At 47.9% G+C, this 16,128-nt stretch overlaps 1 protein-coding gene across 2 annotated transcripts in view; it reads right to left on the bottom strand.

The window, feature by feature from the left end:
- The window catches only part of GALNT15 (polypeptide N-acetylgalactosaminyltransferase 15), a 47,695-nt gene that overhangs the window by 24,625 nt on the left and 6,942 nt on the right, over positions 1–16,128 (bottom strand). For both annotated transcript variants that reach the window (XM_047876528.1, XM_047876530.1), the window contains exons 2-3: positions 3,068–3,234; positions 56–260 (exon numbers count right to left, since the gene is read on the bottom strand). In XM_047876528.1, the coding sequence (XP_047732484.1) occupies positions 56–260; positions 3,068–3,234 (372 nt within the window). The remainder of the gene's footprint in view (positions 1–55; positions 261–3,067; positions 3,235–16,128) is intronic.

A 16,128-nucleotide genomic window follows, 5' to 3' on the forward strand; every position in this document is an offset into this window, starting at 1 on the left:
CGATAATTTCTCCCAATCCCACCTCTTGCTCCCCAGACCTCAGGGGCGAAGTTACCTGTCACCAGCTATTCTGCTGAGGAGGGGCTCCAGCCAGCCCGGGTGGCACTCACAGTGGGAATCCATGAAGACCAGCACGTCCCCGGTGGCCCTGGTGGCCCCCAGCATCCGAGCCCCGATGGCCCCCAGCCTCTTGTTGCTCCTGAGCAACTTCACCCCCTCCAGCCTGGCCACGTATTCGCTGAGAGAAGACTTGAGTTGTCCTGGAATCGACAGAGTCATGGTCAGTGGGGTCACAGACACCACAGCCGCTGAAATTGTGACGACTGTCACTAGGATCACTATCAGCAATTCTCTTGGGAGCTGGGGTGAGCATAACGTCCTGAGACTCAGATACATTCCACTGTGGCTGTTGCTAGGATGTAAGTTGCTTAGTTAGTTTGGGGTGGGTCAGTATTCTCTCTGGTAAAAACCAGCAGAGATGGTGTCATAAAACCAGGAGAGGAGAGAAATGGCTAACCTTCTCTAACTGCAGCAGTGAGGGTATGCAGATACTGTTGGTGCCCTACGCAGATGCCCTAGGGTCCCTTTTACTGGTTTGGTTTTGGTTTTCATGTACCCAGCAGCTGTAGGTTTGCTACTAATTGTAGTCTGCATCCTTCTCTGGAGACAGGCCCTTGGATATGGACCTGCCTCTCCTGTGAGTGCCAGAGAGTCATGCAGAACACCACCCTTGGCCCCACGTGCCCAGGGCCAATGACCAAACAGTGCAGGGTTACCAAAACCCGCTTTCTTGCCCCGAGGCAGGACAGATCCTGAGGTGCAGCTTGCACTGCAGAGCTGTCTGTGGGATCGGGCTGTGGCTGGACTTCATCTGAAACCTCATCTTGGTTTAGCTCCTTCCTCTGCTTCTCCTACTTCCCCCACTCTCCTACGGGGTTCCCCTGAGAGTGCATCGCCCCCCAAATCACGAGCACAGGAATCTCATCTCATGCCCCACTTCTGAGAAATCTGACCTAAGACAGTGGTTCAAGACAGAGGGTCCGTGAAGTGTGGCTGCTGGTAGGCCATTGGTGGTGCTGGCCAAAGTGGTCTCCTTGTAGTGGTAGGGGTGGGTGAGCAGCACAGTGGGTCGAAGAGAATGAGCCAGGAATCTAGACTTTCTTTAGGAACAATGATTCCATAGGGGATAAAGAATGAGAGAGGCTTCTTAGGTTTTTCATTTAAGATAAGAAAAGCTGTGTGTGTGTGTGTGTGTGTGTGTGTGTGTGCGCACGCACACATATGCCAAGATGAACAAGCCAGTGGAGACCAAAGGAATAATGTATTTAGAAAGAAGTAGCATCCTCCATGAGGTTGTGGAAATGGGGCGCCCCTAATCACTGAACTAAGACGTTCTCAAGGGCAGGGATCGTACCTCACCCATTTCCACTGCTCTGAGCCCTAGCACAGGGCTGGCCTATGGTAGGCATTCAGTGCGTGTGTGTTGAACAGAACTAAGCCAAAGAGCAAGGATTTCCTCAGTTCCTCAGCCCAGAGACAGTCTTGACAGGGATACACACAGCCCTGCTGCTTTGGTGACTGGGTCTCCGGCGAGGGGAGGCTCAGGCAGTCTTTTTAAAGCTCCACCTTTTAAACAGCATGTGGCTCCCCAAGGAGACTTTTCTGCAGAGGAAACTGTCGAGCAGTGGATGGATTTCCAGTCACTTGGCTGTTGAATTTCTTGGTGGTAAAATTTTTTGCCTATTTATTACTTTATAATTATTTATATATAATTACTATATAATTATTTTTCTGGTAATTAATAATTACTATATAATATATAGTATATATATATGTTTATATATAATATATATATAATTATAATTATATATAATTAATATAAAAATATAATAATATATATATATATATATATATAATTATTTTTCTGGTAAGCTTATTAGCCCCAGGTCCATTCCCTAGAGAAGGACATCTATTAGCAAAGCTATTAAAATTTCTGAACTTGGATATGTGAAAAACAGCCCTATGGTGACTCCACTGTATTGAACACTGCTGGTTGTCTTATCCAACATTCATTCTCCCCCCTCCACCCTACTAGAAGAAGCTTGATTTTGTTCAGTGCAGCTAAAAGCACTCACTTACCCCAAGACTCCCTTGCTACTAGTAATAGACTTTTGATCCAACACTGGTAGAAATATACAGAAATATGGGCCTGAAGCCCCCCAAAGAAGAGCAGTGTTCCTCAAAGTGCAGTACATAAACCAGCAGCATCCCCATCACCTGAAATATCATTAGAAATGCAGATTCTTGGGCCCAATACCAGAATTGGGGGCTCTCTGGGGGAAAAGCCAGCAATCAGTGTTTTAGCAAGCCACTGCTTGCTAAATCAGTGTTTATCAAGCCCGGTGATTCTGATATACATTCAAGGTTGAGAACCTCTGAACCTTCTTCTGTCTCCATCATCTTTTAGTGACTCAGTCATGCAGCGGGCTGGTCCCTAGTAGTGAGTTTCCCGTCAGTGTAAACATCTGAGCAGATTCTGCAAGTCTAGGCTCTGGGCCTGACTCTGCTGCGCTTGGCCTGACTCAGTCCTGGTCAAGTCTCATCTCTAGGCCTCAGCTTCCTCATCTGAAAAATGAATGGATTAGGCTAACCAAGAGTGATTTAATGACTAATCCACTCAAGTGCATCACCCAGTGTCTAGGAGGCAGTGAGCACGTATGAATGGCCACCCTGCTGTGATTCTAGAGTGTCTTGGGAAGAAGCGTATTAGGATGTGTGGAGGTTGGGACTGGGAGATACCTCCCTGGGATCAGGCTGGAGTTACTTCCCGGGACTCTGGCTCAGACCTCTTTGCCTTGCTTGGTGGCTGTGCTCTCTATGCCTTCTCCCCCTGTTCCTTACTGGTTGCCCCTGGGGCTCTTCACTCATGAGTTACCTGCACCTGAATCCTCATCTGGAGGTATGCTTCTGGGAACCTGGCCTCCAGAGGTTCCAAACCCCAGTCTTTGCATGGGAACCCCCCCAGGGTCCAGGCCCACCCGAAGAGCTGGGAGGAGCCCATAGCCACCTTGCTGGCTGAGGTCGTCCACCAGGATGATCTCCTTCAGGAAGGCCCTGGGCACCGTGTCAAGGATACTGTGCACGGTTCTCAGGAGGGTGGACCAGGCCTCGTCGTGGAAACAGAGGATGATGCTGGCTGTGGGCAGGCTCTCCTCGGGGTGCTGTTGTAGACACCTGAAGGGCAGAGAACCAGAAGAACAAAATAAACATTGGACGGCCTCCAACTCCCTCCCTGGGGCCTGACTGGAGCTGCTTTAACCAGACGGCTCACCCCCGCCCCCAACTTAGTAGCTGTCTCTCTGGGTTTGCTTGAAACTTCCGTGTAAAGAGAACCCATCACACCCTCGCAGTGGTGCTATGAGCTCCCAGTCCTCATATCCCAGGAGCATCTTGACAGTGTTTAATCCACGTCTCTCTCATAGCAGTTGAGAGGTGTTTCCACCACTCCCAGGAGACGGCTGTCCTAATCTGTAAAATGGGAATGAAGGACATCACCCACCTCACGGAGCTGTTGTTAGGCTTGAATAGGACGAGGTACACAGTGCGTGTCTTATGAACACAAATTATCATTCATTGAAGGGCAGAAACACTATTCTCTTTGTGTCTGCTTCCATACAGTCTAGCATAGCACCTGGCACATAATAAATGTTAAGTATTATTCTTATTCTTGCGGAAGGACAAGGATTGAACATGTGCGAGGGCCAACAAAATGCCAGACCCTTTACACATATTACTGCTTGTTTACACTAAAATACGTCTTTGGTTTGGGCTTTTACCCCCATTTTGGGGCTAAGGAAACCGAGGCTCAGAGAATGGGCAAGACTTATCAAGTGTCACAGTACCAGTAAGTGGCAGAGAGCTTCAAGGCTGTCGTGCCCTTTCCCCTCTGCTGGTTCGTGGCTGGACAGATGGGAGTGTGAGGAGCTACCTCCTCGAGGCCATTCGCAGGCCTGTCCGGTTCCCTCCTTCCTTTGCAGATGAGCCCGATGCTTTGGATTTGCTTTGCTCTGCCTCTGCTGAGGGTTCCGACTGAGACCACAGTGGAATGAATTATAACAACAACGGGATGCGTAGAGCAGTGCGTGACTCACGACTGTTCACAGAGGCACTTGCTTTCCTAGGTAGCTTCTAAATGTCCCTCCGTGGAGGAGTATTTGCTTTTGAGTAGGGGTTATCTCAGGGACCTCAAACTTCTGACACCTAAAGGCAACTGTGATGGTCAAAGTGCATGCGGTTCTCAGTCTGACAGCCGGACGAAGGCTGGCCCCGCCGGAGAGAAATACCAGGCTGCCCCATTGGCTCACCCTCCCTCTGCCTGGCACCGTGCTAACCAAGGCTGAAACCCTCCGTGTGCAGGACACCCGCATGTGACTCGGGAAAAATCCTATCGCAGGCGGTGAAGGGAATTGATAGTCAGGAAGAGCTTTAAGGTAACAGTAAAACAGAAATCCTAGATTAAAAAAAAAAAAAATGAACATCTCATAAACTAGCTGTGCCACTTTATTAGTTTCTGTATGTATGCACTCTTTCTTTCCATAAAGGATTTGAAGTCACTCAAAAGGAATACGTACAATAAAATAATGGTAATATAAAAGTAAGGATGAAAATCAGGAGTAGGGAAATACAAGCAAGAGTAGAAAGTCAACATTTGGAGAAAGAACATAAATATATAGGCCATCAGGGCCTTGGTGTTTCCAGAAAGAATTTTAAACGTGAGCTTCCTAGTAGCCAAAGGAAAACAGGAGGTTTATTCTGCAACGGAATTGACACCATCGGAGGGGTTACATCCCAGATTTTTTAAGGGAAGGTGATGTTCTTTCTAATACTTTTTTTAAAAATAACTTTTATTTTGAAATAGTTTAAGACTCAAGAAGTTGCAAAAATAGTACAGAGAGTTCCTGTGTTATCATCACCCAGCTTCCCCCAGTGATGATATGTTACATAACCATCCACCACGAGCAAAATCAGGAATTTCACACGGTTCAGATACTATTAGCTCAAATACAGACCTTATCTGAACTTCACCAGTTGTTACATCCAGCACTAGTTTTTAAGAGAAATTCCTATGGACTTTAGAGAGGAGTCCCTAAATGGGTGACAGCGTCCTTAGCAGCATGCCTGTGACAAATGAAATAATGAATTTTATATGCACTTTTACAGTCTGCTTTCAGGGCTGTTCAGATAACAGGTCCAAAGGGGAACCCATTCCCGTAAGGTTTTTGGAAGATAAAGGGGTCCCCAGCGCATATTGTGGGCTATGCGGAGGTATTTTACCCCTTCATCTCCTCCCCCCACTCCCCCCTCCTTTCTCCCCAAACCCCGGTGGAACTTTTCTCCCCCACCCCACTGACTTTGAGAATTTCCACTCTGCCCTCAGAATTGCTCTAGACCTGTTCACAAACAGATTCAAAATTTCCTTTGTGTCCTCTCTATTTCCTTTGTGGTTGAGAGTGTAGGCAAATCCCGGAGTCCTAGGACGGGGGCATCTGGTGGCTGTGAAAAGAAATCATGCCTCCTTCGTGAATCCAGTGGGTACTGAAAACATCAGTAGGGCAATGGCTTGGGGTCATGCTTGGGGACAGAGAGGCCTGCATATGGCATTCTTGAGGCTGCAGTTTTTTTTTTGTTTGTTTGTTTTTAATGTTTATTTATTTTTGAGAGAGAGGCAGACAGAGCGAGAGCAGAGGAGGGGCAGAGAGAGAGGGAGGGAGACCCAGAATCCGAAGCAGGCTCCAGGTTCCGAGCTGTCAGCACAGAGCCCAACGCGGGGCTCGAACTCACAAACCATAGGATCATGACCTGAGCTGAAGTCAGACACTTAACAGGACTGAGCCACCCAGGTGCCCCTGGGGGCTGCAGTTTTACCGGGACTGAAGTCTGTCACCTTGGTGCAGAACACGGCCTTGTCTTTTCTGTCCCCAGTCCATAGAATGTGAGCACTGGAAACAGCAGTGTGTGGTGCATGTGTCCTTGAAGAAAGGTGCTTAAAGAGCTTATACTTTAGGATCATATTTAGATTTGAATCTTCACCTTGCTGCTTCCTAACCCCTTGGGTAATATACCCGATATTTATAAGCCTTCATTTCCTCATCTGAACACTGGATGATATTTACCCCTTGGGCCTGTGGTGAGAACGTAAGCCTTTTTTTGAGCGTGTCATAGGCTTAACCTCAGTTTTCTCATCTGTAAAATGGGGTTGTTGGGAGGGTCAAATGAGTTAATACATATAAAGTACTCATAGTAAGAGTTCAATAAATGTTCATTTTTATTATTTCTTACAAGCCTTCTGTGTGCCAGGATACCTCACTACCTGAACTTGTTTGTCTATAAAATGAGGATAACACGTAGATTTACTTTACAGGGCTATGTAAAGATTATATAAACAAAGATGTGTGTTGTGTGCTTTGTCCATACAAGCTTTCAATAAATGGAAGCTGTTGCCATTACTCAGGTTAGTGTTGTGTGCGGGCTGGTTTCCGGTGTTGCTTTCTATCGTGGTAGAAGACTGGTCAGGTGTTCTAAAAATATGGACTGCTCGTACTTGTAGGATTTTCCCACGTGCTATGTCATTTAATGCTCACTCCCATCGCGGGGCTTTTGCATTGCCCAACTCCAGTGGGTGCCACGCTCATAGAATGCCACGTGATGGTGCCCCTCGGAGTTGTACAGCATGACGGTAGCATCCACCACAGAGGATTCCAGGCAAAGAAAGCCATATGAGTGATTGGAGTTCATCCAGATCCCCTGCCGGGCCCACTCTCTGTAGAACACCAGCCTACAATCGCCCAGGCAGCCATTGGGAACAAGGGCCTCCCATCCCCTTTGTTCATCCAAGTGGCTTAGGTGGCTTCCATTTTGTTTTGTTAAAATACAGGATGAACTTGGGGCGCCTGGGTGGCGCAGTCGGTTAAGCGTCCGACTTCAGCCAGGTCACGATCTCGCGGTCCGTGAGTTCGAGCCCCGCGTCGGGCTCTGGGCTGATGGCTCAGAGCCTGGAGCCTGTTTCCGACTCTGTGTCTCCCTCTCTCTCTGCCCCTCCCCCGTTCATGCTCTGTCTCTCTCTGTCCCAAAAATAAATAAACGTTGAAAAAAAAATTAAAAAAAAAATACAGGATGAACTCTCCTCAAGAGAGTAAGGCTTGTGATAGCAAGCATCCACTCACTCCTTAACTGACGTGAGTGTGTGAGGCTTGGGAGATTCTGATGGAACAGTAAGGAATGGTCCGGATCATGGGGCCCTGATCACCTGTGTCTGGGAACCCTGGGCCCCTGATGTCACCACGGGGATACTAGGTCCCTAAGGAGAGAGAGGGCACAAGGAAGGAGGTGGGAAATGGGGAAAGGAAGGCAGGTGGCACGAAAAGCCTGCCATCTGCTTCACAATATACCCATGCTTCCTCCCTACCTCCTACCAATCTTACAGAGCTTTGGAGGGTGGAGAGCGAGGGGTGTGGTAGGCCAGAACTAGGGAGAGAGCTTGAGCAGTGATTCAGAGAAGTTGCTGGAAGCCTCTAAAAAGCAAGCAAGCAAACAAAACAAACCCTCCAAAATCCAGCCAACAAAGATTGTTAAAGGGGGGCCTTAAAGTTTATCTAGGCCACCTCCTCCTTGCAAGTGCTCCTTGGTCGGGTACAGAGTGAGCACACACTCAAACGTCCGCAGACAGTGGCATACATCCAGAGGACAGCAACCTGGCCCCGTGGGAGCTGCAGTGAGCTGAAGATCACATGCCTCACCCACCACCCCCCCACCCCGCCGCCCTCCCCAAGAGCAGCCAATGTTACTAGGAGGAAATTCAGTCCAGTGTTGCCGGATCTTTCTGATTTTCAGGAAGAGCCATAAACCTGAATTATTTATGGGAAATCTCTTGGTTTGATTAAAAAAAATTTTTGTTTTGAGGGGTACCTGCGTGGCTCAGTCGGTTGAGTGTCCAACTTTGGCTCAGGTCATGATCTTGCAGTCATGAGTTTGAGCCCCGCATCTGGCTCTGTGCTGACAGTTCAGAGCCTGGAGCCTGTTTTGGATTCTGTGTCTCCCTCTCTCTGTCCCTCCCCTGCTTGTGCTCTGTCTCTGTCTCAAAAGTAAATAAACGTTAAAATTTTTTTTTTTAATTGTTGAGAGAAAGAGAGAGAGCAAGAGGAGGAGAGGGGAAGAGGGAGAGAGAAAGAATCCCAAGCAGGCTCCATGATCAGCGTGGAGCCCGACACAGAGCTCAATCCCATGACACTGGGATCATGACCTGAGCTGAAATCAAGAGTTAGACACTCAACCGACTGAGCCCCCCAGGTGCCCCAAATCTGTCAATTTTTAAATATTGGTCACTTTTCCAATATTAAAAAAAAGACTATGGCCTAGCTGGCTCAGTCAGTAGAGTATATGACTCTTGATCTCGGAGTTGTGGGTTCAAGCCCCATGTTGGGTATAGAGATTACTTACAAATAAAATCTTAAACAACTGTGGCCAAACCACATGTCTGTGACAGGATACAACTTGTAAACTGTCATTTGATGACATCTGAGTTACCCCTGACTCCTGTGACTCCTGTCTTTCATCCCAGGCAACAATTTGCCTTCTGTGCTTCTTTTCCCTCTAAGACCCTCGTGCTTGGAGCCAGCAAGCGCTATGATTAGAGCCCGAGCCGGGGTACTGGTCTGGAGGGAAGAGTGTGAGACGAGGTGTCAGAGAGCATGTGCCGTGTGCACTGAAGAAGACCTACGTCGTGCTCAGACTTCCGAATCCCCTGTGAGGAAGGGAAATAAGGGACTTTGAGCAGGTCTGTCTCTTCTCTGGGGCCCAGTTTCCATATTTGATGAGGGAGGAGTTCACTCACTGCACAGTGTCTAAAGACATCTCCGGCTTTGTCGTCTACACTCTGTTCTCTCATTGTCTACAATGGGGGGCTGGGGAAATTAGGGTGGACCGTGTGATATTGTAGAGTCTTATTAATATTCCTTAAAGCCACCACTTAATGAGTCTTCTCTTCCTGTGTAACAGGTGCTGTGCTAAATACATGCGTTATCACATCTAATCCTCCCAAGTGCATTTTGAAATAGGTCTTTTCACGTGTGCAGAGATGGTCACCATAATTCTGTCCACCCTCACATGCATGTTCCTTTGCGACGTGACTGTGCCGCTTCTCTCACTGAGAAGCGCAACCTATTTCTCCACCCTCCAAACCTAGCTGGTCTTGTGATTTTTTCTGATGGATAGAATGTAATGGAAGTGATGTTCTCTCAAGATTAGGTTCCCAGGGGCCTTGCCGCTTCCGCTGGCTGCCATAAACTGCAATGCCAGGAAGCCTATCTACTCTAACGGAGGGTGAGAGGCCACTCGGAGAAAAGCTGAGGTTCCCCAGAAGACAACCAGCATCGGCTGCCAGGTACGTGAGTGAGGCCATCTTGGATTGCTCAGTCCCAGTTAGTCTCCAGAGGACAGCAACCACAGGAAGGACCCCAGGTGAGGCTGGCAGAAGAAATGCCCAGCTCAGTCCAGCCTAATTATAGAATCATGGGTAAATGGTTATCCTTTTAAGCTACTAGTGTTTTGAAGTAATGATTGCATTGAGACATAATTCACACCTCATAAAATCCACCCTTATAAAAAAGTATACAATTCAGTGGTTTCTAGTATCTTCACAAACCTGTTCATCTACTACTGCTATCTAATTTCAGAATATTTTCTTTTTAGATTTTTAAAAATATTTCTTTCTTATTTTTGAGAGAGAGAGAGAGAGGAAAAAAACATGAGTGGGGAGGGGCAGGAGGACAGGGGGGTGCAGAGGGTCTGAAACAGGCTCAGTGTTGACAGCAGAGAGCCAGATGCAGGGCTCAAACTCATGAACCGCGAGATCATGGCCCGAACCGAAGTTGGACGCTTAACCAACTGATCCACCCAGGCGCCCCCCCAGAATATTTTCATCACCCCAAAAGAAACCCATGACCCATTAGCAGTTCCTCCCCATCCCTCTGTCATCCACGCCAGCCCCAGGCAAACACTAATGTACTTTCTGTCTCTATAGACTTCCCTACTCTGGACACTTTATACGTATGAATGGAATCACACAGTACGTGGCCTTTTGTGACTGGCTTCTTTCACTTAGCATAATGTTCTCAAGGTTCATCATGTTGTAGCGTGTATTAGTACATCACTCTTTTTTACTGCCAAATAACATTCGTTGTTTGAATACACCACGTTTTATTTATCTGTTTGTCAGCTGATGTGCATTTGTTTCCATTTTCAGTTGTTTTGAATAACGCGGCTATGAAAATTCATGCACAAGTTGTTATGAACTCATCAAACAAGTTTTTGGAAACATATGAACTATGTTTTCAGTTCTCTTGGTTGTATACCCAGGATTGGCATTTCCGAGTCATGTGGTAACCGTTAAGCATTTTGAGGAGCTGCCAGACTATTTTCCAAAGCAGCTGCACCACTTTGCAACCCCACCAGCAATGTGTGAGGATTTCAACCTCTTCACATCCTTGTCAGCACTTGTCATTGTCTGTCTTTTTTATTTTAGCCATTCCAGTGGGGGGTGAAGTGGTATCTATTGTGGTTTTGATTTGTGTTTCCCTGCTAACTAATGGCTTGAACATCTTTTCATGTGTTTTTTGGCCATTTCCATGTATTCCTTGGAGTAATACCTATTCAAATCTTTGCCTATTTTTTAAATATAAATTTTTATTTATATTTGAGAGAGAGAGAGAGAGATAATTGACAGTGTGTGAGTGGGGAAGGGGCAGACATAGATGGAGACAGAATCTGAAGCAGGCTCCAGGCTCCCAGCTGTCAGCACAGAGCCCGATGTGGATTCAAACTCACAAGTCGTGAGATCATGACCTGAGCCAAAGTCAGATGCTTAACTGACTGAGCCACCCAGGCTTCCGGAAATCTTTGCCTATTTCTAAATTAGGTGTCATTTTGCTGAGTTGTAAGGGTTCTTTACGTATTCTGATACAAACCCCTTATTAGATTTGTAAATATTTTCTCCCATTCTTGGGTTGTATTTTCGCTGTCTCGAAGCACAACACTTTTCATTTTCATGAAGTTCAGTTTATCTGTTTTTTTAAGCCACGGAATTTTGAGGTGGTGTGTGTGCAGCACTAGATAATGGATTCATATTTCCATTTTAAAGATGAGGAAACTAGAGCCCGGAGAGCCTAAGTTACACAGCAGATAGCAGATGGCCAGTCTGACTCTACACCTAATGCTCTTAACCAGTATAGATATTGCTATTTTTGACGAAAGTGCTGACAGAATGTTCTGGATTCAGAGTCATGAGGCTTGGGTCCCACTGTCCGGATCAAAGTGACAGTGATGGCGGGTTATCTGAAGAATACGCAATCCATTGATTCCTTCACATGTTCTGGGCTGTCTACACTGATTCGTTAAGGTCCTCAGAAAGCACTGTCTTGGCTGCCTTAGAAATGTGCTTATGTGGAGTCATGCTTGGCATCACTCTCTCAGCTTTCATCAGGTTTATGAAACCTGCTTTGCATTACAGAGGGAAACTGTTGAGGCTGTCGTGTCCTCTATCACTGACTATTCCCTCTATGCAGCTTTGAAGGCAAATTCCTTTCAGGCAGAAGTGTCGGGAAAAGGCACTTTTCTTCCTCTGAGGACTTGGTATGTTTTCTCCTCATGAGCAATAAGTATCATGATATATCTACGGTGTTTCCTTTCTCAGTTTGGCTGCCAGGAAGCTCAGAGTAAGGAAATAGGATATTTAGTCACCGAGACGGTTCTACGGATTGTCTGTCTTCACTTTAATTTTCTCTTTGATCCTGACCTTCCATCCTCCAACTGGTCGTTTAACAGATATTTACTGACAAGCTTATATGCATGAGGACTAAAATAGATAAGATCGTTGAAGCAGGATCGTGATGGCCCAGCCATATCCCCTTCGGCCCTATCAATATAGTACAGAACAGCCTGCCTTCCCATCGTGTGAGAGCTTTCTCTGACTGCTGGAGATGCTCTCCTCAAGCAGGCCTGAAGAGCTGGAGAATTAACCTCCCACCCACCCCTGACAGCTGTCCTCAGCCAGTGATGAGAAAGAGTTGGCATATTAATACCCAGCAACCCCTGACCCTAAGGAGGTCTGACACATGGAGCTGCGTGTGCCACAGCCTCTCCCAGATTCCCCCGCAGGCCGAGCTCTAGCTCTAGTTACCTCTGAGGTAACTGCCTTGAAAACACACCTTTCGTCGCTGTCCTATTTTCTGCTCCACGTTGCCAGTCCCCTACCGGTGCTCCCTGACGTCATCTGCAAAACAAATGCTTGTCTCAGGGTTTGCTTTGGCGGAACCCAAACTAAGATAGTCTCTGGTGTCATGGAGCTTACATCCTATTAAGCGGATGACCAAATAATTATTTAACCACTGTAGCAAGTGCTCCAAGGAGATCCTCAGGGAGTGGGGCAGCAGTGATATGACAGGCAAGACCTGAAGGGTGGGTAGGAGGCAGTTGAAGGAAGGTGTGTGGGTGGGGAACAGTGTTCCTGACAGGTGTCATAGCGTCTGCTAAAGCCTAGAGGTAAAAAGGAGCTTGGTGTATACCAGTAACTGAAGGAAGGTGTTGCAAAGTATATTTCCCCTTATCTTGATTAACATTATATTAATAGCGATTTTCTATTTTATGATGTATTTTTAAATCCTTTGAGGGATGAAGGTAGGTAGGTAAACAAACAAGTGAGCAAAAGGTAAATGGTCCATGCAAGTGGCCCTGGGCAAGTCACTTCACCTGCCCACGTCTCACATCCTTTCTGTCGAGTGGGGATGCACATTCTTCCTGCTCTATCTGTGCCATGGCTCTGTTGGGGGGAATCAGTGGGGCGGTGCATAGAAACAGCTTTCAGACATTGCAGAGCAGTGTCCAAATGTGACAGGTAGTTGTGAAAAGGACCCATGAAGAAATGCACATTCTTCTTATTAGCGAATAGGGTTACGTTCTTTGTTCTTCAACCATATATCTGGTGGATGTTTTACTATCTCAGTTCGTATACATGAAAAGCTCACCTGACCTCATGTGTCCATCTTCTGAGTGGCAGCAGTGGGGAAGGAAAGACCAAGGGCTTTGGAATCGAATCAACTCGGCTTTGAATCCTGGCTCTGCTATTTACATCCCCTAATTAGTCAACACAAGGATGCTGTTACTTTTCGATAGCCCAGGGGAACTTCTTGGATTAAAGGGATCGTCCTGGCTCTAAAGAGCTGCTGAATACAAGTTAGTTTCATATCTTCACACTCCAAGATCGGGGGAGTCCGGGTCTGGCTTTATACACAGATGCACGCCCTCTCTGCGTGCAGCTCCAGGGTCCCCCGTGAACTCAGAAAATGCATTTGGATGATGATTCTGGAGAGGATGAGTCACAGCTTTGCGCCAGATGGCCTGGCTGTGGCACAAACACCGCCCCCACCCTTTCCTCACCTGGCCAGGGTGGAAAGGTTTCTGCTGGGTTTTCTGTCTTGGGGTTACTGACCTCCAGCTTCTACCGAATCAGCAGAAGTCCCCCACGCAGACGAGTTTCCATATCGCTGCCCTGAGCCCAGCGATGTAACAACCTGGTTCCTTATCTGTATCCCTCAACTCACCCCAAGCTCCTTGGGTTTGGGGCGGGGTCCTGCTCACCTTCTCACCTTTGATAGTTGCTAAATAATTATTTGTTCAGTGAATGAAGGTAGACACTGTTCTTGCTCACAAGGAGTATATAGACTGGCTGTCTATATAAATGGGAGGGTAATAACCATAGACTCAGTTCTCCACAATCTGTGAAAATCCCAATGTTTAATACATTTTGTCTGTAGTTAATGGGGCTCATCTTGGGAACACCAATTTCCAGGCCATGCCTGGAGACACAAGGGCTGGGACACAGCCTGGGGATGATCCTGTGAGGGATGGACAGTGTTCCTATGAATGAGAGGGAAGTATGTTCAGGCTGGAGCCTGTGGGTAAGGCTAATGCTGCCAGCCTATCATTCCCCAGAGTTAGAGAGAAGTCATACAAGGGGCACACAGTCTCTTTGTAGGGTCCTCAGAAGCCTCACAGCCTCCTTCTAGGGGCTCCAGGCATCCTTAGCTTTGCTCTGATTCTGGCTCCTCAGCCCTGGACTAAAAGTGGGCACTGACAGGTAGTCGCTGGTCTGAACACTGACCAGAGCCTATGAAGCATCCTGGCACAGTAGTTTCCCCTAACAGGCATAGCCTCCCCCAAATAATGGCCAAGTGAAACTTCCAGGTCCTCTGTCTCAAGGAGTTTGATATTCAGACATACAGAGAGGATCAGCAGTTGGTAGCAGGTCATAGGACAGGCAGTAAGTCAAAGGTGAGGCAGCAGAAGCCAAGAGGTAGCCCAGTGCCCTCACACGTTAACCTGCACCTGTACCACCGGGGCATCTCCATAAATGCAGATTTGGATCTAGGAGGTCTGGGTGGGGCCTGAGGTTCTGCATCTCAGGTGATCCCGGTGCTGCTGGGCCTCCAGACCAGAGCTTGAGTAGAGGACAACGGTTGTTAGTGACAAGACACCAGCAAGTAAGTGGCCATGAGGGCGATATGAGCAGGCTCCAGGGACGCCAGCTGCTGGAGGACATCAGGAAGGCTGAGCCCTAGAAGTACCATGGCTCATGAGTGTCTTTCCTGTCCTCCTCCTATACCCCGTGCAGTCCTCCCTGGACTGTCCCTGTTCCTCACTTCCTGTGCAAACTGCAGGAACCCCACCACCTGCAGTAACACCAGTGTTTCTGCTCCTTTTCACCTAAAAGGGCTTTGGCAGGAGTTCTCAGCCTGGCTGCACATTAGAATCACTTAAGAGAGTCCCCTTGAATTGTATCTAATTGGTTGGTCTGGGGTGGAGCCTGGGTGTGATGATTTATAAAATTCTGCAGCTGATTCCAATGTGCAGGCAGGGCTGTGAACCGTTGGCCTCATCAGCATTTCTCAAACTCTGACATGAATATAAATCAGCTAGAGATCTTGTTAAAAATAGAGATTTTCATCTAGTAGGTCTGAGTGGGGCTTGAAAGTCTGCATTTTTGATGCTGCAGGTCTGAGGACCATAGTTTCAGCGGAAATAGCAGTTTCCTTAAGAATTAAACAAGATAAGATGCAGGTTGACCACCTCTGATCTAATCCCCAAGCCTAACCCGAAGCACAAAGCAAGACTCTACTGCATTGGCTACCACGGGCACATTTGATCTCAAGGGGCTACATTTTTTTTTAAATGTTTATTTTTGGGAGAGAGGGAGACAGAGTGTGAGCATGGGAGGGGCAAAGAGAGAGGGAGACACAGAATTCGAAGCAGGCTCCAGGCTCCCAAGCTGTCAGCACAGAGCCCGACTGGGGCTTGAACTCATGAATCTCAAACCGCGAGACCATGGCCTAAGCTGAAGTCAGACGCTCAACTGACTGAGCCACCCAGGCGCCCCGTGATCTCAAATGGTTATACTCAGCCTGTCTACACCACAGGCACTGAGGATGGGTGGAGATCTGGGGATGCACGGTTCCCAGCCTTGGCTACACTGGGCTTGAGGGCTGAAAGCTTGGTACTTGTGAGTTCCCCTTGTGACCTGGCTGGCCAGGCACCAGAACAAGCACTCCTACTCACCACACTGGGTTGTTTTCCCTCCTTTCCTGAGTGGGAGGGTAGATAAGCTGAGTTCCAGCACCAGGTGTTTGCCCCAGCCTGCTCCTTCCTGCTCTCCCCTCTGTCCCCACTGCAGGGCCGCACCTACTCACTCCGATTTATTGGTGCCCTGCCAGCCGTCTTCTCTCACTTTTGTAGCCCAGGTGTCAGGGCCAACATAGGGGTGGGGAGACATGCTGGAGTGGCTCCCTGCCTGCCTGGAACTCGACTGACCTGACCGGAAGGTAGACTGCACCACCACCTTCTCCTTGACCATATAGAGCTGCTGCCAAAGCGGCCTCTGGGCGGGAGGGAGGAAACGAAGCGGAGGATACCCCTTCCTATGTCTTCCCACTGCCTGTGAAATGCCGTTGCCCAGCTGGTGCCCCACAGCGTTGCTTCTCAGCCCCGGCTGCGCATCAGAACTACCTGGGGAGGCCCAGGCCC

Source organism: Prionailurus viverrinus, chromosome C2 (assembly GCF_022837055.1).
Source record: "Prionailurus viverrinus isolate Anna chromosome C2, UM_Priviv_1.0, whole genome shotgun sequence".
Lineage (NCBI taxonomy): Eukaryota > Metazoa > Chordata > Mammalia > Carnivora > Felidae > Prionailurus > Prionailurus viverrinus.